Raw genomic sequence first — 23083 nt, forward strand, 5'->3', positions numbered from 1 at the left:
CATTATCTCAAAATGATTGATTACCCCATCAAAATCTGCCACCACTGTGGAAGAAAAGTCTCACATTAATAAATCCAGTAAATATTCTGATGGGTTACACTTTTATACCAGCAATCCATTTGACAGATTAGGCGTCAAAGTGTTTTAATGGCAGATATCTCATTTTGGAACAAAACTCCTCATGTACACGTCATAGCTGTCTTCATAAATCTTGCTACAATGACTGCTTGTTTTTTGGTGGTTGTACTTAAACAGAAAATCCCTCACGCCTCCATTAATTCCTTTCAGCTGCAGACCGTTCACCCGCTCAAACACAACTTAGACTAATTCCCACCCACACACAAATAAAATACACACAACAACACGCACAGCATGGAGGGCCATTTGAAATCTCTGGAGCCTAGTGTGGTGCACCCATGCAGCGACACTGTGGACTGTTGAAAATCTTAGTGCACGTTAAAGCACAGAAAACACATGAGCATGGTAGTAGGAAAGCAGCAAGTGAATAAAACCTGCCAACTCTGCCCAGCTTTCTCAAGGACAAATCAGTAACAGTGCAGTCTTACTATCTTACTACAGAGAACATCCCATCAGTCCTGAAACATCACTGGACCATGCTTCTACTCTATTACCTTCCACCACAGCACTCCAACAGAAAAGCCACTTTACTTTGAGGTACAACCACAAGCGCTGTCTTCTCTACTTCATATTAATCACATAACCCTCTCCAAAACGGTCATGCTGCAGTCCCCTGTCCTGTGTAACTTCACAGGTGTCCATCCTATGAGGTCCTTTTGGTTTGAACTGTTTCCATCAGACTTCAGACTCCAGACTGGACACCCGTCTCCAGGGGCGAAGTACACACGGGCCGCCTGCCCCCTGACCTGGCGGGGCCTCCAGTCTAGTCTGGGACCCCTGATAGGCCCCGTAAGCCCCATACAGGCTGTCCTGATACACCAGGGCCCGCTGGCCCCCACAGGGCCCACCACCACAGGCCAGCAGCTGGCACACCGGGTTGGGACTGGGGTGGCTGCTGGTGGCCTGGGCATGGCGCTGCAGGTCCAAGGGGCCGTGGTAGAGCGGCAGCCCAGGATAGGAGTTCAGGTAATGGGCGTACTGTCTGCTGAGCAAGCTGGTGGCTCTCCGGACCACGCCCATCCCCACCCCGCTCCCATGTCGCACTGCTTCTCCGTATGTAGGCAGGTGGGCGGAGTGGGAATACCGCAGCCTCTGGCCCTTACGCCCATTGGGCCTCCTCTGGTCCTGCCTGATATGGAGGTAGGCCTGGTTCCGCGGGAGGCACAGGTTGTTCCGAAGATGGGCGGGGTTGTAGGCTTTCGTAGGCGTGCTCGGCGTGACGATGCATGGGAACAGGTCTGGCAAGGTGGTAGGTGATTGGCTGGATGGAGAAAGCGACGACTGGGATTCGTCGTGCTGGCGTATCCGCTCACTGCCCCAAGTGGCTTTGAGGAAAGAGGGGCGGCGGTGCCTTCGTCTCCCCCTCAGAACAAGCTCCTCTGGGGGCCAGGAGCTGTAGTTCTCCCCCCCAGGACAGATTACCTCCCCTGGATAGGTGCTGTCAACAGCAGGGGAGGGGACATGGTTGTCCAGGAGGTGGTTGGCTTTCAACTCAGTCAGACAAATAGGAGTTTTGCCGCTCTTTTCCTGGTCCCTGTGCTTTCTCCGCTCCCCTCCAGCCTCCTCGCACTGGAAGCTCTTGGACCTCCTCTTGCGCCGGGAGAAGCCCTCATAGACAGGCTGGTTCTGTGGGGACATGGATGAGACAGGGTGGGACGTGTAGATGTCGGGCAGCTGGAGATCAGTGTAGGGGATGAAGGGCGAGCGAGGATGAGTGTCTACGTAGAGTCTCCCGGTGGTCTGGTAGTGGTGGGGGTGCTGATGGGGAAGGGGCTCCCCTCCGGCCAGGTGGGGGCTGCTGAGGCTGGACACAGGGAGCGGCCGGTCGTACAGGCAGGAGGAGGAGCGTGTTGGCAGCGTGTAGCGCAGCGGCGTGGGCCTGGTCACACTCCTCTGCTGCTTCAGAGAGGTGACAGCGGTCAGAGGCGGGGTGAGGGAGCGCTGAGGAAGGGGGGAATGATTCTCAGTGACGTAGGCGAATCCCCCTGGCGCGGCCTCCGTGGCAACCTGCGGCGCTCGAACGGGCAAGTTGCTGCCGTGGCGACTCCATTGTTCTATGGTCTTGGTGGCGTTGTCCAGGGAGCTCTCTACGTTAGCAGTGGACACCAGGTCCTTGGCAGTGCGAAGCATCTTCAGCATGTTAGCCTGAGCGTAGTTGGAGGTCAGGTCAGGGTTGCCCAGGTTAGAGGAACGCCCTGGGTCCTCCACGCCTTTGAAACAACTATAAATACCCTGAGAGAGGGAACAGATGAACAGAAGAATGAAAATGAGAAAGAAAATTAGAAAATGGGAACAAATGAATAAGAAAAAAGGCAATAATAAGCAAAGGGGAAAAGAGAGCAAAAGAAAAGCAGAGCATGAATTAACTCACCATTTATGATTAAATCAATAGTTACTCATCAACTATTTAACCTTGAATCAACTTAGCGGCCCCATGGGACTATAACACAGGGGAGATATCAACCAATTTGTGCATTTCAAAAGTGACAATCCACCCCTTGAGCAGATAAACACACCACTAGCAGTGAAATGGGAAAAAAACATGATTTCATTAAATAGCTCGTTGTACCACTGAAGCAAGAGTTAGTCGGGAATTCATTATGCATTCCCTCGGGACTAAAACTAAAACGGTTCAAGCTGAGAGAATTCCCCCAAACACACACATGTACACACACACACACACACGTGCGCGCACACATACAGAGAACAAACAGTCTCTAACTGCATGGACAAACACAGAGCCAAATCCCATGACTGCTCTGTGCTTACAGTTGGCTGAATAAACCTGAAAGAGCTGAATCTAATTTGGCCCTCGGGGCTACCCGTAAGGATTAATGATCAGATACTCATTTAGCTGCTAATCTGATGAAACCCCGGTACAGCCACAATGGTGTAATTACACAGCAGGGGAGCAGGGAGGCTGACCTTCCCCTGCCCATACATCCAAACTCCCAAATAACAGCACCAACAAGCCGGTTACTGATTTAGGTTAGGGCTGGACAGTAATTAAAACCCTGGATTATACTCTAATTAGAGGGTTCTTTTTACAGCTTTAACAATCAAAGTCAAACGCTGAGTAAACAGCAAATTGGCTGTGCTCTTCTCTGCCCTCCCCTCTTCTTAACTGGTGCCTGCTGCAACATTTAAGAAAACACTGTAACAAGGCCTTCCAGTGATTCGCTGCACATGCCTGCCTCTTTATTCATCTTAGTCTGCTTTTGATTTGAGTGGTTTAGATTTAATCATTTAATTAATCATTTAATTAATTGATCATTTAATTAATCGCTTAATTATTGACTGTATTTGATTTGATTTTAATTGCCCACTCAGTACCCAATGCACTCCTGGCCAGCCTGGAAGGGGTGTCTCTCTCTCTCTCTGTCTCTGCAATCCTTCCCAAGATTTCTTCCATTTTTTCTTGTTTTTGGCTTTGGAACCAACCAGTTATTGAGTTAGACAACCAACCAGCCAACCTTGCAGTCAATCAATCAAACGAGCTGTTCTTCAATTAATCCTATTGACCAGCCGAGCAAATAACACATAAATCAATCAACCAATCTCTCGGTCTCTCACTTCTATCAACCACCCAGCTGTCCAAAAAAACAACCAGTCAAGAATCTCTCTGTCTGCACATCTCACCCTGCTGATGGCCAACAGGAAGTCCAGCTTGTGCGACTTGTGGAGGGAGTGTCGTAGCTTCCAGTACAGCAGGTGCTCCCAGGCAAAGACCAGCAGGCTGAGGCCCATGGCCACCAGCAGCATGTAGAAGACCCCGGCCATGTTGTCAATGTCCAGCTTGCTGCTCATCACCTCGTTCTTCTCATTCTGGCAGATGCCTGACAGCCAGACCGTCTCCAGGCGCTGGGTGTCTCCTGGAGACAGGGGGAGGGAGTTTGTGTAAGGATGGATAGATAGATAGATAGATAGACTGTTTGAGTTAAATAATTTCTGTTTTCTTAGTTTTCTTAGTTAACTTTCTTAATTAAGTTGTAAGTGCATATACAGTCCAGTATGTTCTATTGTCTTCCTCATACTTTGGCGATGTAAATGCATTTTACCACGTCAGCAAAGCCCATTTTGAACTGAACTGAGAGTGAGTGAAACAGAGAACAATATACAGTGCTTAAACTCATTACCATTAGCTGTCATTACTGCACAAACTGCTCCTTTCGGGCTCTGAACAGGTGGCAGGCAAATTCTGCCACCCACTGAGCTGCATTTTGCCCAGTGTCCTTAAGGAAGTAACACACATTTTCATTCTCTGTTGACCATAAAGAGGCTTTTTATTATAATATTACGAAGAATTAGCTCAGAGTAAGCGTTTGTGTGTGTGTGTGCATGTGAGGTTATGTGTGTATGTGTGGACAGGGGAAGCAGGGGATACGCTAAAGCCCTGCTAGGAGGGAGGATATTAACTCCACACTGACAGCCGTCATGGTGTGTGTGTTTGTGTGTGTGTGCAATGGGGATAATCATATCCCTAACCCTCCCTGCTGTTGTGGAGGATATTAACTCTTCGCTGTAAGCCCCTCTTCCCTGTTGATACTGCACACGCCAAACTGGATGGGCTCCAGGTCCACGGCTCACACACTGTCTGTGTGTGGCAGAAATTGAGAAGCACAGGGAGACAGAATGCATTTTCTTGCCCACCGTCTCCCAGGAACTGCAGCAGCGCCAGGTCGATGTGCCGTTTCCAGCGGGAGTCCTTCTGCAGGGCGATGCCGTAGCCGGTGGTGGCGAACACCTTGCCGCTGCCGATGGTCACCAGCTTGCAGCCCTCGTCCTTCCCGGCCATGTAGTTCAACACGGCAGCGTCGTAGATGAACGCGTCGAGCTTCCTACATGCAAACAGAGGCACATGACGCCGTCACTTGTCAGCGAGAACTTATATTTTTGGCTCATCTGGTTGTTAGTGAAGTTTTAGAGACACACGCAGGCATGCACACACAAACTATCTCTAAACTAACTTTCTTACAAACTCATCATTATGCATTAGAATTATGTTTGTGTCTCTCTCTCTCTCTTCCTTTAGGCGTTATGACTGTGAGGTGGCTCTGTTTGAGGATGAGACATCTGACAGCACTTTTTTAGTCAGGATTTTTATCTAAAAATACACCCCGTCTTATCGTCCTAAATCACAGAGCGGGGCTGCAGTTGAAAGAATGTCCAATCACTGCTGATCGAGATGCTGTAGGTTTGTTCTATTTCCCCAAATTTTAGCTTTTTTTTTCATTTTAGTGTCAGTTATGATGATGGGCAGGAAGTCTTCTCTGCACACGAGAGGCAATGAATTTAAGCTTTTAAGCGTGAAATAACTGTCTCCTAAACAGCAGCACCTGAAACCAATAATCATCACTGATCATCAAGATCATCAAGAAGTGTAAAACTGCCCCTTGGAGTTTTAAGCACCAAAATCCCCGTGGTACACAAGCTGCACCACTCCCACAAAAAAAAAAAACCCTGAAGAAAAATCACATGGAATTCTTTCAACCAATCGTGTAACTTTGTAGTAAAACTGTACCCGACTTTGAGGCTGTTGAGAGCTTCGTCAACTCCCTTCTGGTTGTATTTGATCATGTGTGTGTGCATGTCGGGGTAGTTGCTGCGGATGTTCCTCTCCGTGCTCCCGTTTGGGACCGTCCCGAAGCGGAAAGGAGGGTAATGCTCCTGTGGTTTCTGGAACTGCAGGGAGTCAGCGAAAGAGAGGGAGGGGAGGCAAAAGAGAGGAAAGGAAAGAGAAGATGAAAGAAACGGATGAAAGCAGGGATGGGGAGGAAAGTGAAGAGAATGAGCAAAGGAAAGAGGAGAGAAAGAAAAGTGAAGTCGAGGGCATAAAACAAGAGTGGAGAAAAAGTGAGAAGAATGGGAAGAAGAATGTGAGAAAAGAGAGAGGATAATGAAGGGATTGAGAAGAGAATTGGGGGAGGAAAGAGAGGAAAGGAACGGGAGATAATGAAGAGTGGAAAAATGAGGTAGAAAGGGAGATTGAGAAGGAAGGCAAGAAAGTGTGAGAAGGAGGAGACAGGAGGATAGACAGGAGAGATAGAAGACAGAGGAGAGATCAGAGAGAAGGAAGTGGGGAGGAAGAGAAGAGGGGAGACAGGAGGCAGAGTGAGGGAAAGAAAGAAGAAGGGAAGAGGCGAGAGAATGGAGAGAGATGGGTGACAAGGAAGGAAAGAGAGGAAAAAAAGAAGTGGAAAGAGAAGGACAGAGTAAATGATGAAAGGCTACTCACTTAAATGCAATTCAATTTAGCGTCATTCCATTTTTATTTTTTTTTTTTTTTTGGCAAACTTGTGGTTCCAATCGATGCTGCTTGAATGAAACAGATGCCATTTCACTCACCTCAGTTTGATTCAATCTGATATCTATCAAGGCATATCTATCTGAATCAATTCGGCGCCCACAGATGATTTAAATCCAGTCTAATCCGTATCCGATCAAAGTTTAGATTCTCAGATAAATTTATCACACAGGAAGGAACTGGAAAACTGTCCTTTAGCGCTCAGATAGACTGTAAACACAAAGGATCTATTTATCTCGGTTACGGCATTGACCTTTTAAGCCGTGCGCAAATGAATGGACCTATCAAAGTATGAGTGTGTGATATTGTGATTGTGCGTGTGTCCGTGCGTCCACTGTCCAGCTTTGAGTGTAGAGGCTACTCACACTTCTCATACTCTGTTATAATCAGCTGTTCAAACAACGGCCCGGGCTGCCAAGACAAGATTTGTAGTTCAGCCTAAGAGCGACAAACTTGAGCTCATAACTTAAACATATGTAATCCTATAGGATCTTATGGGATTTCAAAGTTAGGGGGCGGCAAAGGTTGGGCTCTGCTGGGTAATATATATCAATCCTGTGCGCCGCGTAGCATATTCATCTGCATAAAGTTTATATAGTCCGCTAATACAGTCATAGATCACTGAGGTAGCTCTGTTAATCCCTGCCTGGGAACATTGAGTTGTTTTCGCTATCTGTGAATAATGACATGTTCTTGTAAAGCTCCTCTGAGGGCCCTCTTTCCAGGCTGACTGTGTGTGTGTGTGCGTGTGTGTGTCTTAAAGTGTGTGGGTATTGTTCACCTCTGCTGCTTGACCGTTTTTTTGTTTTTTTTTTCATCGTTTGACATTTTGCCATCTTGTACTAACAGTGTGAGTGAGACGAAGGATTGAGACAGCACAGGGGGAATATTGACGGACAGACAGGAAGTCTGACAGGACAACTCCAGACACAGACACCATCTGTATTGACAGACGGCGGTAATTGATTAGTCATTCAAGCTAGTGGGCTCCCCACAGATAAGGAAAGGACAGAGATGTTCACTAGAAAGTGCCGGCACTTGACTTGATCAGATGAGGTTTTTGCAGGCCTTTTGTTTCTCTTCCATTCAAGCGAGACTCGAGTCACTGCAACGACAAGCCCTTTTTATCCACCAGAGCAGCTTCTTATAAGCCTGATTGAACCTCGCTGCCTTTCAGTAACGGTCTCGCTTTGCAGACCCTATGACATTATTATCCAACGCCAAGTCTAATACAGTTTATTCGGTCTCTTACCTTCTTGTCGGAGAGCCCAGACACAGTGTCGATGTACTGCTCCTGGATCATGAAGGCAGCCAGGTTGGCAGTGTACGAGGCCAGGAAGATGACGGCGAAGAAGGCCCAGACCAAGACCATGATCTTACTGGTCGTTCCTTTTGGGTTCTCGATGGGGACAGAGTTGTTGAAGACGATTCCCCACAACAGCCACACCGACTTCCCTATGGTGAATGTGGGGCCGCCAGGAGCTGAGGGAGCAAGAGGAGATGTGAGAGAGTTTTGACTTTTTTTTTTTTTTTTTTTACCTTGTTTAGGGTGTAACAGAGTCTCATCTTCCATGCAAAAACAAGACCTGACAGAGGAAAGAGAAGACGGGAGTCTGTGGTGAATTTTCCTTTACATCTCAGTTACCTCGCCTGGCACAGAGGGAATGACTCATGACCTTGTTTTTTTTCAAAGTACCATACACCTTCTATGTGGTTTCTACATGCTCTTTCATCGAGTGACGAAAAAAAAATCAACTGTTCACCGAATAAGTATTCACAAGTCATCTCATGCCCTTCTGCAAACTTTCAAACACGAGAACAATCTCACAGCACCGGCCTGTTTCCATCGTTCTCTGCCATTGTTGCTCATGTGCAACAATGGACGGAGCCGGCACCATCAATCACAGTTCGATTAGCGTAGCGACGAACGCTAATTAAAACAGGAAAATGACCTTTCAAACCTGGAGACAAGGCACGGTCTGTCAGCACTGCATTCGGGGATTGATTAGCCCTCTCCCCGAAATCCTGTTGAGGAACTGTACCAGTGCGAGTGTACGGTGCGCAGATGGGAGTGGAGTGGTGTGTGCAAAATATTTTGTCCATTTGTGCATGTATGCTTACGTGAAATGCTTTTGATGACGCAAATGGGACGAAAGTTGGGAGCCTTCTTCAGATGGAAATTTGTCAGCTTCATTGAAAAGCTACATTTCATATTGCGGCCATCTGGCTATATCCTGATTACAGCTTACTCAGCTCACCAGTCTTGTAAGAGCAGAAACAGACAAATGCATGACAGTGTAACAAAACAAAACAGCATGAAATCAAAAAATATGGACAGGATGGGAATCTTTGAGATGAGTGTGTACTCAGCTGCTACCTCCTGTCTTTTATAGGGTGTTTTTTTGTTTCTTTATTACACAATCAAACAGAATAGGTTTGCAATCAAAAAATAGATTTGAGTGCAAACCTACTGACACCACTGACACACTAAATTGGTGATTAAAATGCAAATCAAAAACTTGTGTTTGCAGATTCAAAAGTTTTGCTTGCTGGTGAACTGAATCTCGTGGGCGGGACCTCCGCTTAAAGATGTAAGACACGTCTCTATTGGCCGGTCTCGAACGGAACAAACAGCATTTCCCTGTTCGATCCCTGTTGAGGTAACCATCTGCCGCGCTTTGGTTGAAGAACCTCCACCGGCAGTGCCACTGAAAACTTAAGGTAAAGTGTGCAACTCACATTTGGCGCTGACCAGGCTGCGGTTGTAGCCGACAGGACTGAAGTATTCAAACACGAAGACCGTCACGGCCACCACGGTCAGGCACATCACGAACATCATGACCCAAACAGCAGGGCTGTAGGGCTCTGGAAGGAAACCGTACATGGAGGATTAATCAAAGCCTTCTCTGTATAACTGCTTCTAGAGCTCAGCCAGGGATAAAGGTGACCATATGTGTTAGGAGGATAGGAAGATCAAGAACAGCAACCAGATTGATGTGAAAATGAAAAGCAGAAAACCCCTTTTCCTCATTTAGGTACACTATATTCAGGATTTTGTGCTTCAGTCATTCAATTTTGTTGTTCGGGGTTTTGGAAAGGGATTTAGGTGTGTGTGTGCTGCACGTAAGGGGATTTAGTTGTATGCTACAGGATAAAAGCTTGATGGGAAGTTTCCTGATGCCTCTGCAGACCAAAGAGACAGAACTCATTAAAGTAGGCCAGTGGAGACATCTTGGTACAAGCAAGCTCTCCCACTAGACCGGAGGGCAGAAACAACAAGGCTGCCACACACAAGATGCTTCAAGCAGGTAGGTTTTTCCTTAGAATCACAGCTTGCAAAATCTAATTGAAACCGATGGAAAGGAGGTAATAGTTTTTCTCACCAAGGAAGGCTGACGGGGAAACTGTCCCGTTGCTGCGGGCTACCATCACACTGATGCCCGTCTCTACGAACGGCACTGAGAAGTCAATGATCTCAGAACGCTCCTCGTTGATGGTGAGAGAGCCAATGGCCATGTCAGCTCGTCTGTAAACAACCTGGGAGAGGAGAGGAAACACAGAGACAATGAAATGAAAATATAAGAGAGAGCACAGCAGACGTATAGTGAGGGAGAGTTACAGTGGTACATGTTGTAAAAATGTCCTATTCTCTGTTTATCCTGCACTGGTCCCAGGCGCCTTTTAGTTATTCTTTCTCAAATGTGGTAAAATAGACCTGAATAGGTATATTGTAACACAAAATTTATTCCCCAGTCTCCCGAAAGACTGGCTGCCAAACTTTCCTTTGCTGAAAAGAGGCCGATATTTGAATTTTATGAACAATCCTTCAGCGCGGAGGCTACATTGCAGCACAGACATGCTGCACTGCACTGAAACAGTGTAACTTTGACGGTGGCTGTCTGCAGAGATAAAGGGAAAAACATTTGTCTCATCACATGAGCGTCCTGAGAGAATGGCACATCTCGGAAGTGTTCAAAGAGCAGCCGAGCTCTTCCTCACCTGCCTTTCTGATGAAGATGGATGGATGTTGGAGAGAAAAATCTTCTTGGTTACTTACACAAGAAAAAAAGAAAGATGTACACACACACACACACACACTCACACACAGAGAGCAGAGCAGAGTGCCCCTAGGCACAGAAAGGCAGGCAGGAAGGCTCTCCTGAGGAACACCTGTTCAGGGCGTTCTCACTGAGATACAGCTGTGTTTGATGTGGCTTGGTGTGTGTGTGTGTGAGGAAGTGTGTATTGCCACCTTATGTGTATGCATGCCCTCACACTACTGACCTAGATAGAAACCCATCAAAGCCACAAAACCATCAAAGGAGCAGCCTCTGCCATGCAATACTGGTCACCTCGTACGTAACGGCCCATCAGTCCCACAAACTACCAGCTGCACTGAATTAATGCAATAACAGGTACACAAAGTAATCAATAATACTCTGTGTCACCCGAAATCTGCCTGTTTCTTTGTTAGTCACATGTCGCTTTCGATTGTCTTAGTTTTTTAAAGCAGTACCTTTCAACATGGGACCCGCAGATGACCAGGGGTCCTTGAGGGGCCTTCAGCATCATGAGGAATAATTTAATTCCAGTACAATTTAATTCACGACAAATTGTTATGATATAAAAGATGTATGAGTGAGGATTTTAACACTACATTCTAATCTCATCACTTTTACAGTAATCAGTTTATCAGTGTGAAAGTACGCTATCTAAATAATTTCAACATCAAAATATCTTTTCAAATCAGAGTCTGTAGGGCAAAATCACTTTAAACTGGGGGTCCGTACCTTAGTGAAGGTCAACTGGGGGTCCGGAATATGGAAAAGTTTGTAATGTCCTGATTTAGTTGATGTGTATCACGTAAAGTTTGCCCGTATGATCACATCGACGGGCCTGGCCGCTCCACTTGGACCTGTTTATTGGTTACTCCTGGTCGACTTTCAAGTCATGCGTGCTCTCATATCTTAAAAACCTTGAAACTTAAATCTTGAAAACTCTGATTCAGAGTCTCAGGAACTGCTTCTGTAACCTGTCTTTAAGGTCATGAGTGATTTCTCTGCCCTTCTTTCTGGGACACACTGCTGATTTCATATTCTATCCCCTCTGATTGGAGAAAATTTTATTTTGCTCTTTCATTAATGTGACTTTGACTGCATTTACAGTGTCTAACGCTGCTTCAGTTATGTAGAAGCAACTGAAGTATTGATTTAATTAGATTATGTAACAAACTAACTCTAGTTAGATGTAAAGACTGTGAAGACACCTTGGTGTGGTGATGGTCAGTAAAAGGCTAGTGGGGCGACTCAACACAGCGGCACTGGACGCTGCGTTTTCTGCACAGGGACTAAGCTTTCTTTAAATAACTCTTTAAATAACGCCTCACCTCTCCAATCATGCCATTCCAAATCCCGCGGACCAGCTTGCCGTGTTTTCCGTTGGTGACCAGATAGAGGTCGTAGGAGAACTTGATGGTGCGGGACAGCTTCTTCAGGATGTCTATGCAGAAGCCCTTGCAGCACAGTTTGGTGTAGGGCTCCGAATGGCCAACAATACTGTGAGGAAGAAGAGAAAAAAAAAAAAAAAAAACACAGACACACTCATAAATGTGGCTCTTTTTTCTAGATGTGATGTGATCAACAAGCCTTTCATGATAAAATTCACAGCATTCAACTCTCCGTCACAGCTGGGACTGAAACTATTTTTAGCCTCGGTGACTAAAGCTGCATTGTTGCACCTTGTTTCAGAGAGTGAGCGTTAAATAGTCGGCTATACCGCAGCCAAGTGAAGGGCAGGAGAGGCCTGGCTCATTAACTAAAATCAATGTCTGTTAAGAGGATGTCTTACAGAGGGAAGGGGGGGGGGGCAACTAAAAAATTGCAAACGTGCGGGTACACACATGCACACACACTCTCACAGACGCACACACAGTCTGAGAGAGCTCACAGTAGATGGTTGAGTGGCTGTGATGGCCTCTAATCAAAGGCCATTAAGGTGTGTAGTGTGTGTGAAGGAATCGCACACATGCACACGCACACGCACCCCCCTTTGGCCTCGCTGCTTAATGGGGTGTAGTAGCAGAAAAGAGAACAGAAGGAGGGAAAGAGGTAAGAAACAAGTGAAAGTGGGGAGAAAAGAAAAGATTAAAAAGAATAGAAAAAGAATGGAGAGCCGCCAAAAGAGAGCTGGCCGGACAGAAACGATATGAGTCAAAGGCAGACAAATTGAAAACGAAGCAGACGCGTTCCTTAAAACAAAGATTTAGGAAGAGACGTGTGCACTGAATAAAAAAAGTCTCTCCCTCCTTTTCTTCACTTCTTCATCTATCCAGCTGCCAAAGTGGAGGACTAAAAGCTGTGAGTCATGGTGCGCGCGTTTGTGTGTGTGTGCGTGTGTGTGTGTGTGTGTGTGTGTGTGTGTGTGTGTGTGTGTGTGTGTGTGTGTGTGTGTAACCGATTGAGATAGACAGCTTTGGCACGTCTGTGAGTCAGCATAGGAGCAGAATAATGCAAAAGAGAGCAAGACAATGAGTGAATGAACAACAAATTAAACATTACAAAAACCTGCGTGGTTTTGTAGGCTAACGCACGAGTCAATTATTTTCAAGGCCGTTCGGCAGTTTGAGCGCGCAGCTCAGACAAATTTCTTAGAATTTGAAAGGGTCGTTATTTTCACCGGAGTCAATAGCTCTGATAGACGCAGAGTTAATTAATCGCTGCAGACTGAACGAGATGGCCACCTGTCATCATTATACACACTCCACTAACAATGTGCGCACACACTTGCACCCGCTGCCTCTCCCCTCGCGCGTGCACACACACTCACACACCCTGTCTGTCTCCCTGTCTCATGGCCCCCAACCCAAGCACACCCTCACATGCACACACACACACACACACACACACAACAACAACAACAACAACAACAACAACAAGAAATGCACACTTGTATGCACACCTCTTCTGAGGATGAACAGTTGTGCTTTATGTGTGTGTTCCTCAAAAATGCCCAGAAACTAGTGCAGCGTGGAGGGAAGCACCATGTGGGAGTTGGACCAGAGAGAGATGGATACTCAGCTGAACGGCAGACAGGAAACACACGGCGGACAACAGCCCGACAAGGCCTGACAGGGCACAGGCTTCGGCTTGGCAAAGAGGGGAGCGAGAGCAAAGCGGGACAGATGGAGGAGGAGGAGAGCAGGATCTTTTAATTTGCCATTATTGTGACCATTTAGGAACAATGTGGCGGTGCCGGAGTGCCAGACCCGTGTTCAAGGGCGGGCTTTAGGGGGCTGTGCCCGCCCTGAAAAAGCTTTTTTTCTTTTTTCTTTTTTTTTCGACACAAAACGTTGTACTACTGTCTCTTTGAGTTAAATCTCTTTCTCTCTCTCTCTCTCTCTTTAAGTTAAATCTCCATCACATTAAATCTCTGTGATGACTCCCAGGCTATTCTGCATCTTATTGGCTTACCTGATATTACTTTAACCAATCGAACTCTTCTTGCCTAAAACCTGACCAATCCCAACCAAGGAATGCACCGTTCATGTTCGCGTGGCGAGAGGAAGGGGAGTGAGTGAGTCAGTTAGTGATTGAGTGAGGGAGAGAGACTTAACGTTAGTCTGCTAAAAAACTTGATCGGAGTTAATTAATTACAAATATGGATGCCAAACAATTTTAAAATTATTTTAGCAAGAAAAATGCCGGCAGGGAATAAGCATTTGAAGTCGGTTGGCTATAACGCAAGATTACGGTGACGGTCTGGACTTCCTTTAGTTTTCTGTCTGCTAGCTAGCTAGTAGCTGCAGACACCACAAAGCTACACTATGTCTAACGTTAGCTATAAAATGACTGCGTGGCTGAAAAGACAGTGAAGCTCAAGGTGGGATTACAAAGCTTCTTCATACCCTGACCTGACCTGCTAGCTTCCAGGCAGAAGATAGGCTACGTTTATCTACTTTGCTACAGAGTGCACCTGACTGGGAGCTTGGCTAGCTAAGGTGTTTTGGTCCGTCTGCTCTCTCTCTCTCTCTCTCTCTCTCTTTCTCTCTCTCTCTCTCTCTCTCTCTCTCTCTCTCTCTCTCTCTCTCTCTCTCGTGTGGTTGATCAATTTGGTCGTTTCATAGAAATAACTGTGCAAGTTTAGAAATGGATATTTTGCTGATTGTATTCATTATTGTTTTATTTATTTTTCAAATGCCGCAAATCCTGAGCAGGTGAATGTGAGCCGTTATGTCATACATGATACAGGCCATTTTGACGTCATCACTGTTTTTATTAAGCATTATTACACGAGACGGTCAAGCACACCCTCGAGTGTAGGCTGATAATGCGATTATACAACTATTACCAAAAAAAATAAATAAATAAAATGTATAATCAAAATGTATTCATACTGTGGGCATTTCGCTCTCAAAATATAAACGTTTTTTGCTAGTATTCTCTCCGTTTCAGCAGAAATACATGAGATCTGACGTTAACTAGTCTTTGTCAGCCAGCCAACTTGGGCTTATCATGTTTTCTAGACATCATGATTCCCCAAAACTGAATAAATACCACACATAGCAACACAAAACTGTTTTGCTAGCTCAATCATGTTGTAACTAGAATATCCGCTGGAAAAAAATATTTTTTTCATGGACTGATAGTTATACTTCTGCCAGTGCCGGCTCTGCCTATGTTGGCGCCCTAGGCAAAATTGCTCCCTTGTGCACTTCCATGCCATGCAACAGTTATATTTAAATGTAGGCTACTGCTTTCCAGTGTCAGAAAAAAAACATCTATCTTTTCATAAACTCACGTGCAGATGTTTTATTTCAGCTGTGGGTGTGTCATGACAGTCAGCAGTAACATGTACTCTCTGTGGTGCTGAATCTGCCTCAGCAGGTACTCTCTGTGGTGCTGAATCTGCCTCAGCAGGTACTGTCCGTGGTGCTGAATCTGCCTCAGCAGGTACTGTCTGTGCTGCTGACTCTGCTGAGGCATTTCATTCTCTTCAATATAGAAATTAAAGCTCCATAAAATTCACGGAGGATCTTGTTTAGCTTTTATTTACTTACAGTTGAGAAATCAGCTGTTTGCCCGGTGTTTTTCAGGTAATCTTGTAGACATTTGATGGCCCATGACATTGACCGGGCCGTACTGGCTTCATTTCCTGACCTTTCCAGCTGATCCAGCTCCTCACTCGTCACTCTCACGTATCTCAGCTTTTTCATCTTCTGTCTTGTCTTCGTCATTCAGTCATTCATCCAAACTTAGGTCATGTTGCCATCGAAACCACACAGACTCAGGCAATAAGATGTAGGCGGAGTAATATTTTCAGTGATGAGGTATTTTTCATTTGAGCACAGCTACCCGTGTTGTCATGCTCATTTGAGCACATTCTAAACGTCTGATTGACCAATCAGATTGCTCGGTCGGATCTACATGTTGCATAATAGATATTTCATATGCATGTGCTATGCAGTTTGAGTTCTGCTGCGTTAATTGACCCTTGCCAAGGTCATGCCAAGGACCCCACCGCACGTTACTGTTTGTCTGTCTGTCTGTCTATCTATCTATCTATACAGACAGACAGGCAGACAGAGAGACACAGACAGACAGAGACACACAGACAGACAGACACACAGACAGATAGACAGACAGAAAGACAGACAGATAGATAGATAGATAGATAGATAGATAGATTTATGTCAAAAACACAGGTAGGTGTGGTGAGAACTTAGAATGAGAATTATGATAATGAGAATGACAATGAGAAATGAGACATCCCTCTAAATCTGGCTGAAAAAATGGCTTAAAATTTTTTTGCCGGCGTGGGCACGGCCCCCCCGGGATCTTTAGTACCCCCCTGTCATTTCTTTCTGGATACGGGTCTGCGGAGTGCCAGTGCCCTACAATCATTATGCCGCGTTCACTGCCAAGCAGGGCTGGAGAGAGAACCAAAACATGCTGCTCAAGTGGAAGTGCTGTTACTTTGCTGGCATATTAAGTAGAATTACTGGTAAATAATCATTTAAAATGTAGTCAAAGTTGCTAAGATACTTTTGTAGAAAAGAGAACAGTGTCACATGTGAGCTTTTCGGTGTAATTTTAAAAAGATGGGAGTTCACACTAGATTCTTCAATGAGGAAAATTAGAAATTAAAAAAATGAATAAAGGCGACAAACAAAGCCAAAGCAGATTCCTTTTCTCTTTTCTGCTACCTTCACTGGGAATGGAAACACAGTTTACGGTGATCTAGTTTCTGATGCTTATGGAGATGCACCAAATCTGTTTTCTGTATTGGATGAGATTTAACTCCTTAAATTTACCCCTAATCTCTTCAACTCTGCAGGCTCCACTGATTGGTTCAGTCATAGCAAATGAATGTTGTAGCTATATCTGAGCTCAGATCCACAGAACTTTATTTAAGCCTGCACTCCAAAGATACCAGATATTTCATGCTGAATCACACAGAAGTGTGTATAAAATGATGCACAAGACATGCAGATAGTGCAACCACAAAAATTTGGCATCCTGGGTTTGCATATTCAAGATGAAGATGTCTTCGGCATTGTTGATTTATGTTGTCTTATCTTGCGTTGACACCGTAAAAATCATGTTATCATAAGTTGGAAATTTTGCAAACCAGAAAGTCTGTGCTGCGAGTTTACATGAATGCAGCATTAGCAGAGTTAGCAGCAGAGTGCATTGCATTGGAATTTGTTTTAGACTGGAAATAAAGCTGCAGCAGAGTGGTGTGTTTATTCCCAGTGAGGTCGTACTACATACTATGTACAATTGTCAACATTTTAATATGTAAAAGTAAAATTACTGACTTTAAAAAATATTCCTGAAAAATGTACAAAGCTATTCAGTTACAGTAATATCAGTAAATGTAATTAATTAATTCTTATTTCTATCTATTTTTCCACCTTTTTTCCTGTTTGTGTCTCCTAAATCTTATTTTATGTCTTCTTAAATTTTATGCAAAGCACTTTGAAATGCCTTTTGTTTTAAAGGTGCAATACAAATAAACTTTGCCTTGCGAGTGTACGCTGCGCTCTACTAACACACTCAGCATGCAGGTTTGCAATGAATGAGTTTGATTTTACTGTGGAATTCGACGCAGGAAGGGAGGGAGGCTCAGTTTCTGGCAAAAAAAAAAAGAACCCGTCATCTGTCCAAAGAAAAGGATTTCTAACGAGCAAGACAAAAACTTTTAATTACGCTAAACATCTGCTCTGTAGGGAAGCTGCTCAGACTTACACAGAGCAAGATTAACTGGTTTATATTGCTGCAGTCGTCTCTCTCTCTCTCTCTCTCTCTCTCTCTCTCTCTCTCTCTCATTCTGTCTGTTTCTTTCTGTCTCTTGATCACCATCCAAACAGGGCATGCATTAGAGAGACAGACAAAGCGAGGGAGGCAGACAGTCAGACAGAGAGAGAGAGAGAGAGAGACAGAGAGAGAGAGAGAGAAAAGAGGACGAGATAGGATAAAATTGTCCCATGCCATGATAGATGTCCCCATGTTGGGCAGATAAATCTTCTTTACTGGCAATCAATGTGCCATCGCGCCCAACAACACCCGCCACACATCTCTCTCTCTAATTAATGTGCCATCCATGGTAGGCTTTGCGATCTGTGTAAAGAACACACACACACACACACACACACACACACACACACACACAACTAGATGCACAGTGTTACATGCCATCTTGGTGTTGAATGCGTTGTCTTATTCCTGTGATGAATGCTCTTTGTCTGTTAAACTTGTCATAAATCTCCAATAATCCTACTTAATTAGGTCTCATACATGTGAGGCTTGCTGCTATAAATTACCATACAATGCATAACATCGCCCTCTGCATCCCTGCCACATCAAGCTTGAACTTGATACACTATCAACATTTTTTAATACATCCTTACATCCAGTTTGTGCTGCAACTGCATTTAGTCCTGAAAATTTTAGTTTCCATAATAATATCAGGCACTTCAATTCAGTTCAGTTTCTTATGGTGCGCAGCAATTTGTCTCCATCATAAAACAGTGGTAAGTTACATAAAGAAATATTGCATACAGGCATGCATGTTGCATGTACCACTGGTTTTAATTTTAGTGTATTTTGTTTGATCATGCAAAAGGCCAGTGGAGGCAAATAGAGCCAGAGCTGGAGGTGCAGATGAACCTGCAGCTGCCTATGTAGCATGATAGCTCACTTCCTAGTGGTTCTGAGTGATCAAGCCATTAAAAAAATGTAGCCTGCATCATGCACCCTCCCTTAAAAAGTTAGAAACATGCTCCTCTGGCCTTTAAAGAAAGCAAGGTGCATTGCCTTTTCCAAAGCATCTTTCCATCCACTTTAAGTCCCTTTTGGTTTTAACAGCGACATACTGTACATACCATAGGTGGTGGCAGTTTCCAAAAAAGTGTTCTTGATGCACGCAACACTATGCTAATTTCAAAATATGTGATGACACCATGTGTATCTGACAATAACCCAAACGTTTCAACAGTGCAGACCCAGCATCAAATTTAAAAATACAGTTGTAAGTCTGCTATATCCCCGTGGTGACTCCTGCATCTGTTGGTATGCAGCTTATGTGTGTTCTCGCCCCACAGCCATAAATATTTATACACCAGCGCCTGCAAAAATTCCCACCAATCTGTTTGTATGAAAGTGTTTCATACTTTTTTAAATGTTAAATGTTTGAGTATCACAGCCATCCTCTCACACAAGGATTTTTTCGTTAACACATACTGTATGTGGGCTGTAGCTGTAGCTATTGATCCCCTAAAGTTTGATTTTAACAAGGTTTAAAATCAGAATCAGGCTGCTTAATGTGTCTGTCGAATGTGGTTCTTTTTTTAAGCATGCCACTGCTGTGAAACATATTTCCCAAGAGGTAATAATGACGCTGAGCACAACAAAGTGCTACAACGAGTTTACAGCGGATCAGCAGCAGAATTTACAACAGACTTGTATCTATTTGTGAAATGCATTTTCTGTGGATGTCTGAGTGTAATGAAGGCATTGTGCATTCCCGAGGAGCACCAGTTGTACAAGTTGGAGGTAATAACTGTTGAACGGTTGTTTTCTGTCATGCTATGATCTGTGTGTGACACTGGAGGTGTGTTCAGAGTGTGGCTTGGCACTCCGCACTCACAATTACTTGGAGTTTAATGAAGCGTGGAAATTTGCCTTAGTGTCTAGGGCTCACCGACCAAATGTCTCATCAGAACAGAAGTGAGGCAGAACAAAAGAGGGACGGACAAGTGCAGGTGTATGTGTGTCATGTCATACTGGAGTGTATGAATGAATGAAGGAATGAATGAATGATGACTTGTTATAAAGCACGGGTGGCCCATGCCCCGTGGTGGAAAAATACCTGAATCCTTTACTTGTGCATGAGTAGCAGTACCATAACGGGGAAAAAAAAAACAGGAAAAAGTAAAACTCATCTATATATAATTAACTTACTTAACTCAAAGTCTATGCAAAGTCTATTCTCAAAGTACTAGCAGTAAAATGTACTCAAGTATGCAAATTACAGTAGTTATTGTGAAGAATGTTTCCCTTCAGGGTGTTAAATCACTGATGCATTAACCTGTAAGAAGGTCTACCTTGCTCTATATACTGTTGTCTAGTATAAACTGCGTCATATTTTATGAGCTTACCTTACGTTTTGCATGCAAAAGCTTATTCTGGAGAATAACTACAGCTGTCAAATAAATGTGTCGCAGTAAAAAGTAAGCTACAAAATTTCCATCTGAAATATAGTCAAGTTAAAGTGTAGAGTCTCACAAAATAGAAATGCTCAAGCTCAGTGCCAGCACCTCCGTGGGCGCAATTTCACACCAAAGCAAAGCAGCACCGAGCATGACACAAGGGTCTTTGCTAGTTTCCGACTGACGCAGTTGTCATTTTACTGTTCAGCATCCATAGTGTGTAAATAGCAAATGTAGTGCTATTGGTCCCATCTGAGCCTCCATGAGTGTGTTGTTCTTAGGTGGTCAGGTGCATTGTTGGTGCATTGCTATCTTGAGGTAGTTGAAAGCGATTGTGCAACTGTCCAACAAAAAGCAGGTCTGAAGTCAGTGGTGCACTGTCCATTGTTATGTTACGGTCATTATCAAGACAGGAATCTGTGCCCACATAGCCAATGAGTGTCCACTCTGCTTGTTCCACACACAGGGACGCCTGCTTCACCTCAGGGAGCTTTGACGGAGTCCTGCTGTTGCTGTAGATGATCTGCTCATGTGCTTTTACTTCATGCATGAGCAGATCCATTTCCTCTGCAGAGAAGCCTTCCTTCTTACCTAGCAAATGTCCCATTATAATAACAATCCACCAAGGTGCAAGCACGCCTGGCTCTTAAACGGAATGGGAATTGGGAAGGGAATGGGATTCGTATATTGCATCCACGCCCAAAACATACCAACGACTAATTAAGAGACTTAAGTTCAAGCCCTTGTGCAACAACCTGTTTTTTTCCACCATGAAAATAGCAAAAGTGGACTTGGACACACCCTAAATGCACTTGTGCCTTGCTCTTCAGACCACGTGTTTAGATTGTTAAAATAGAGCCTTCTGTGTTACTCAAGTACAGCACTTGAATGAATTTCCACCTCTGCCCATCCACATTAGACATCAGATTTTTCTACACAGACAGTGAGTTTTGGTGTATGTGTGTGTGCACGTGTCTACCTCTCGGTGCGGTTGGACTGGCGCCTGCAGGGCACTGTGTTGCGGACACAGGTGCCGGTGCCGGGGTCCACGTTCTCCACAATGACGAAGGGATGCTCCTCCAGCGTGGCCACCGTCAGGTGACGGTCGTCCGACACCTGCTCCAGGAAGCTGCCGTAGCGAGGCCAGACCGGGTAGCGGACCTGGAGAATCCCCCGAGCGTACGTCCCCACCTGGAGAGGAGGAAGGAGGGAGGGTGGGCGCGGTGGGGTGGGGTGACAGGGGCGGGGTAGGGCGAGAGGGGAGACAAAGGCATTATCATGCACCAGTTGTCCTGGTGACTCAGCAGGTTAAGGCAGGTAGCATGTACTCGCTGTTGAATTTTGCCTGTGACCTTTGCTGCATGTCATTCTCTCTCTATCACTCTCTCTCTCTCTCTCTCTAACTCTCCCACTCCCTCTCTCTGTCTGTCTGTCTCTCTCCCTCTCTCTCTCTTTCCCTTTCTCTCCGTCTCTCTCCCCACACCTGTCTCGTCTTTCCCCACTTCATGGCATAAATTATTCTTTCTTTTTGAAAAGAAAAATTTGCATGTGCCGACTTGGAGGAAACAGCGAGAAGATGAAAGAAAATAGAGTTCATTAATGCATACTAAGCAGACTTAAAAGTCTTTGAGTGAAAAGTTTTTGGGGAGATAGAGAGAGAGTGTCAGAGACAACGAGCGAACCGGCCACATTAAAGCGACAATTCCACCCAGCATCTTTAGCTTTCATTACATGTTAACTCTCATTTTTTGTTGATTGATTACTCAATTATTTATTTACTTTTTTTCCTAACTGAATAGTAGAATTTAAATGTCAGTTTTTAAATGGAAAAAGTTAAATTGATTTGTTATATTTAGACCATTCTCTGCAGGTCTTTAATCTATTTTTTGCCATCAGCCAATTTTTTTTTAACATATTTGCTCTTCCCGTTTCACTGCTTTCTCAATGAACTCTTCTCTGAACTGGACTGAGCTGACAAATACAGCGACAAAGACATGGACAGGGACAGACAGACAGGCGGTGAGAGGAGGAGGCTGTGAATGTCTGAGCGTCAGTGGGAACCACTTCGGACCTGAGTCCCTGTATATTGTCACATCCGAGTTCAAAGACACAACGAGTAATCCCCTCTGTGTCAGCGCTAAGCTCTGTGAAACCCACTGTCTGAGAGGACTCTGTCACTTCAGCCCCCACTTAGCCACGCTGAGCTCCACCAGCACTCACTTGTGACTCCCTGTGAACCTTTAACAGACACTTTTTTTGCACCAACCCCTGATTTTTTTTATTTATTTTTTCCAGCTATATCTCACTGCTCACTCACTTTCTGCAGCACACATGGCAGATTTACAAACCTATGGTAATGTATGATGTATATCGCTGTGCAGTGTTCCTCTGTGCTGTCTGTAAATAACAGCTGAGTGGCTAACACGAATGACAGTTGCGGTTATCAATCAGCTCCATCTCTCTTTTACAACCTTCCCATAGTTCTTGCCTTCATATTTAGCACCTTCACTAGAACCTCTGCCGCTCTCATTGGCTTCAAACTGTATCTATATTTTTCAGTCTACAATGAATCAAAACCATTTTTTTTTGCATATGGTGCCAGGTAAAAATGACATATAATTATTTCAGAATTGCCCCAGTATTTCCTGTCAGACATAGCATAAGTCACCTGTTTTGTACAAAGATGCAGAGCCATACAATAATGTCAAGAAATCAGAGGGATATTGACCTTATACACTCCACCGTTTCATGGCAAAGATAGTCTAATAGCTATTGTGGAAAGTCCCAAACCAAATTCTACAATGTGTGGGCAAAACTGAATACCTAGCTCATCGTCTTTCTAATAAAATTAACTATACAGGAAAAATAAACAGCTGTTTGCTTTTTGTTTTGTGCCAATTTGATAGACATGGATCTGTCTTTTCTTGATTTTG

The 23083-nt window shown here is 44.6% G+C and overlaps 1 protein-coding gene across 1 annotated transcript in view; it reads right to left on the reverse strand.

Annotated features, from left to right (window-relative positions):
• Positions 1-485: 485 nt before the first annotated feature.
• LOC115377872 (glutamate receptor ionotropic, NMDA 2C-like) overlaps positions 486-23083 on the reverse strand; it is a 40388-nt gene continuing 17790 nt past the window's right edge. Inside the window, exons 7-15 of the mRNA XM_030077938.1 lie at positions 21130-21341; positions 11829-11997; positions 9826-9979; positions 9182-9307; positions 7695-7924; positions 5660-5820; positions 4789-4976; positions 3778-4010; positions 486-2370 (exon numbers count right to left, since the gene is read on the reverse strand). Of these exons, the coding sequence (XP_029933798.1) occupies positions 814-2370; positions 3778-4010; positions 4789-4976; positions 5660-5820; positions 7695-7924; positions 9182-9307; positions 9826-9979; positions 11829-11997; positions 21130-21341 (3030 nt within the window). The 3' untranslated portion in view covers positions 486-813. The remainder of the gene's footprint in view (positions 2371-3777; positions 4011-4788; positions 4977-5659; positions 5821-7694; positions 7925-9181; positions 9308-9825; positions 9980-11828; positions 11998-21129; positions 21342-23083) is intronic.

This window comes from Myripristis murdjan, chromosome 19 (genome assembly GCF_902150065.1).
Source record: "Myripristis murdjan chromosome 19, fMyrMur1.1, whole genome shotgun sequence".
In the NCBI taxonomy this organism is placed as follows: domain Eukaryota; kingdom Metazoa; phylum Chordata; class Actinopteri; order Holocentriformes; family Holocentridae; genus Myripristis; species Myripristis murdjan.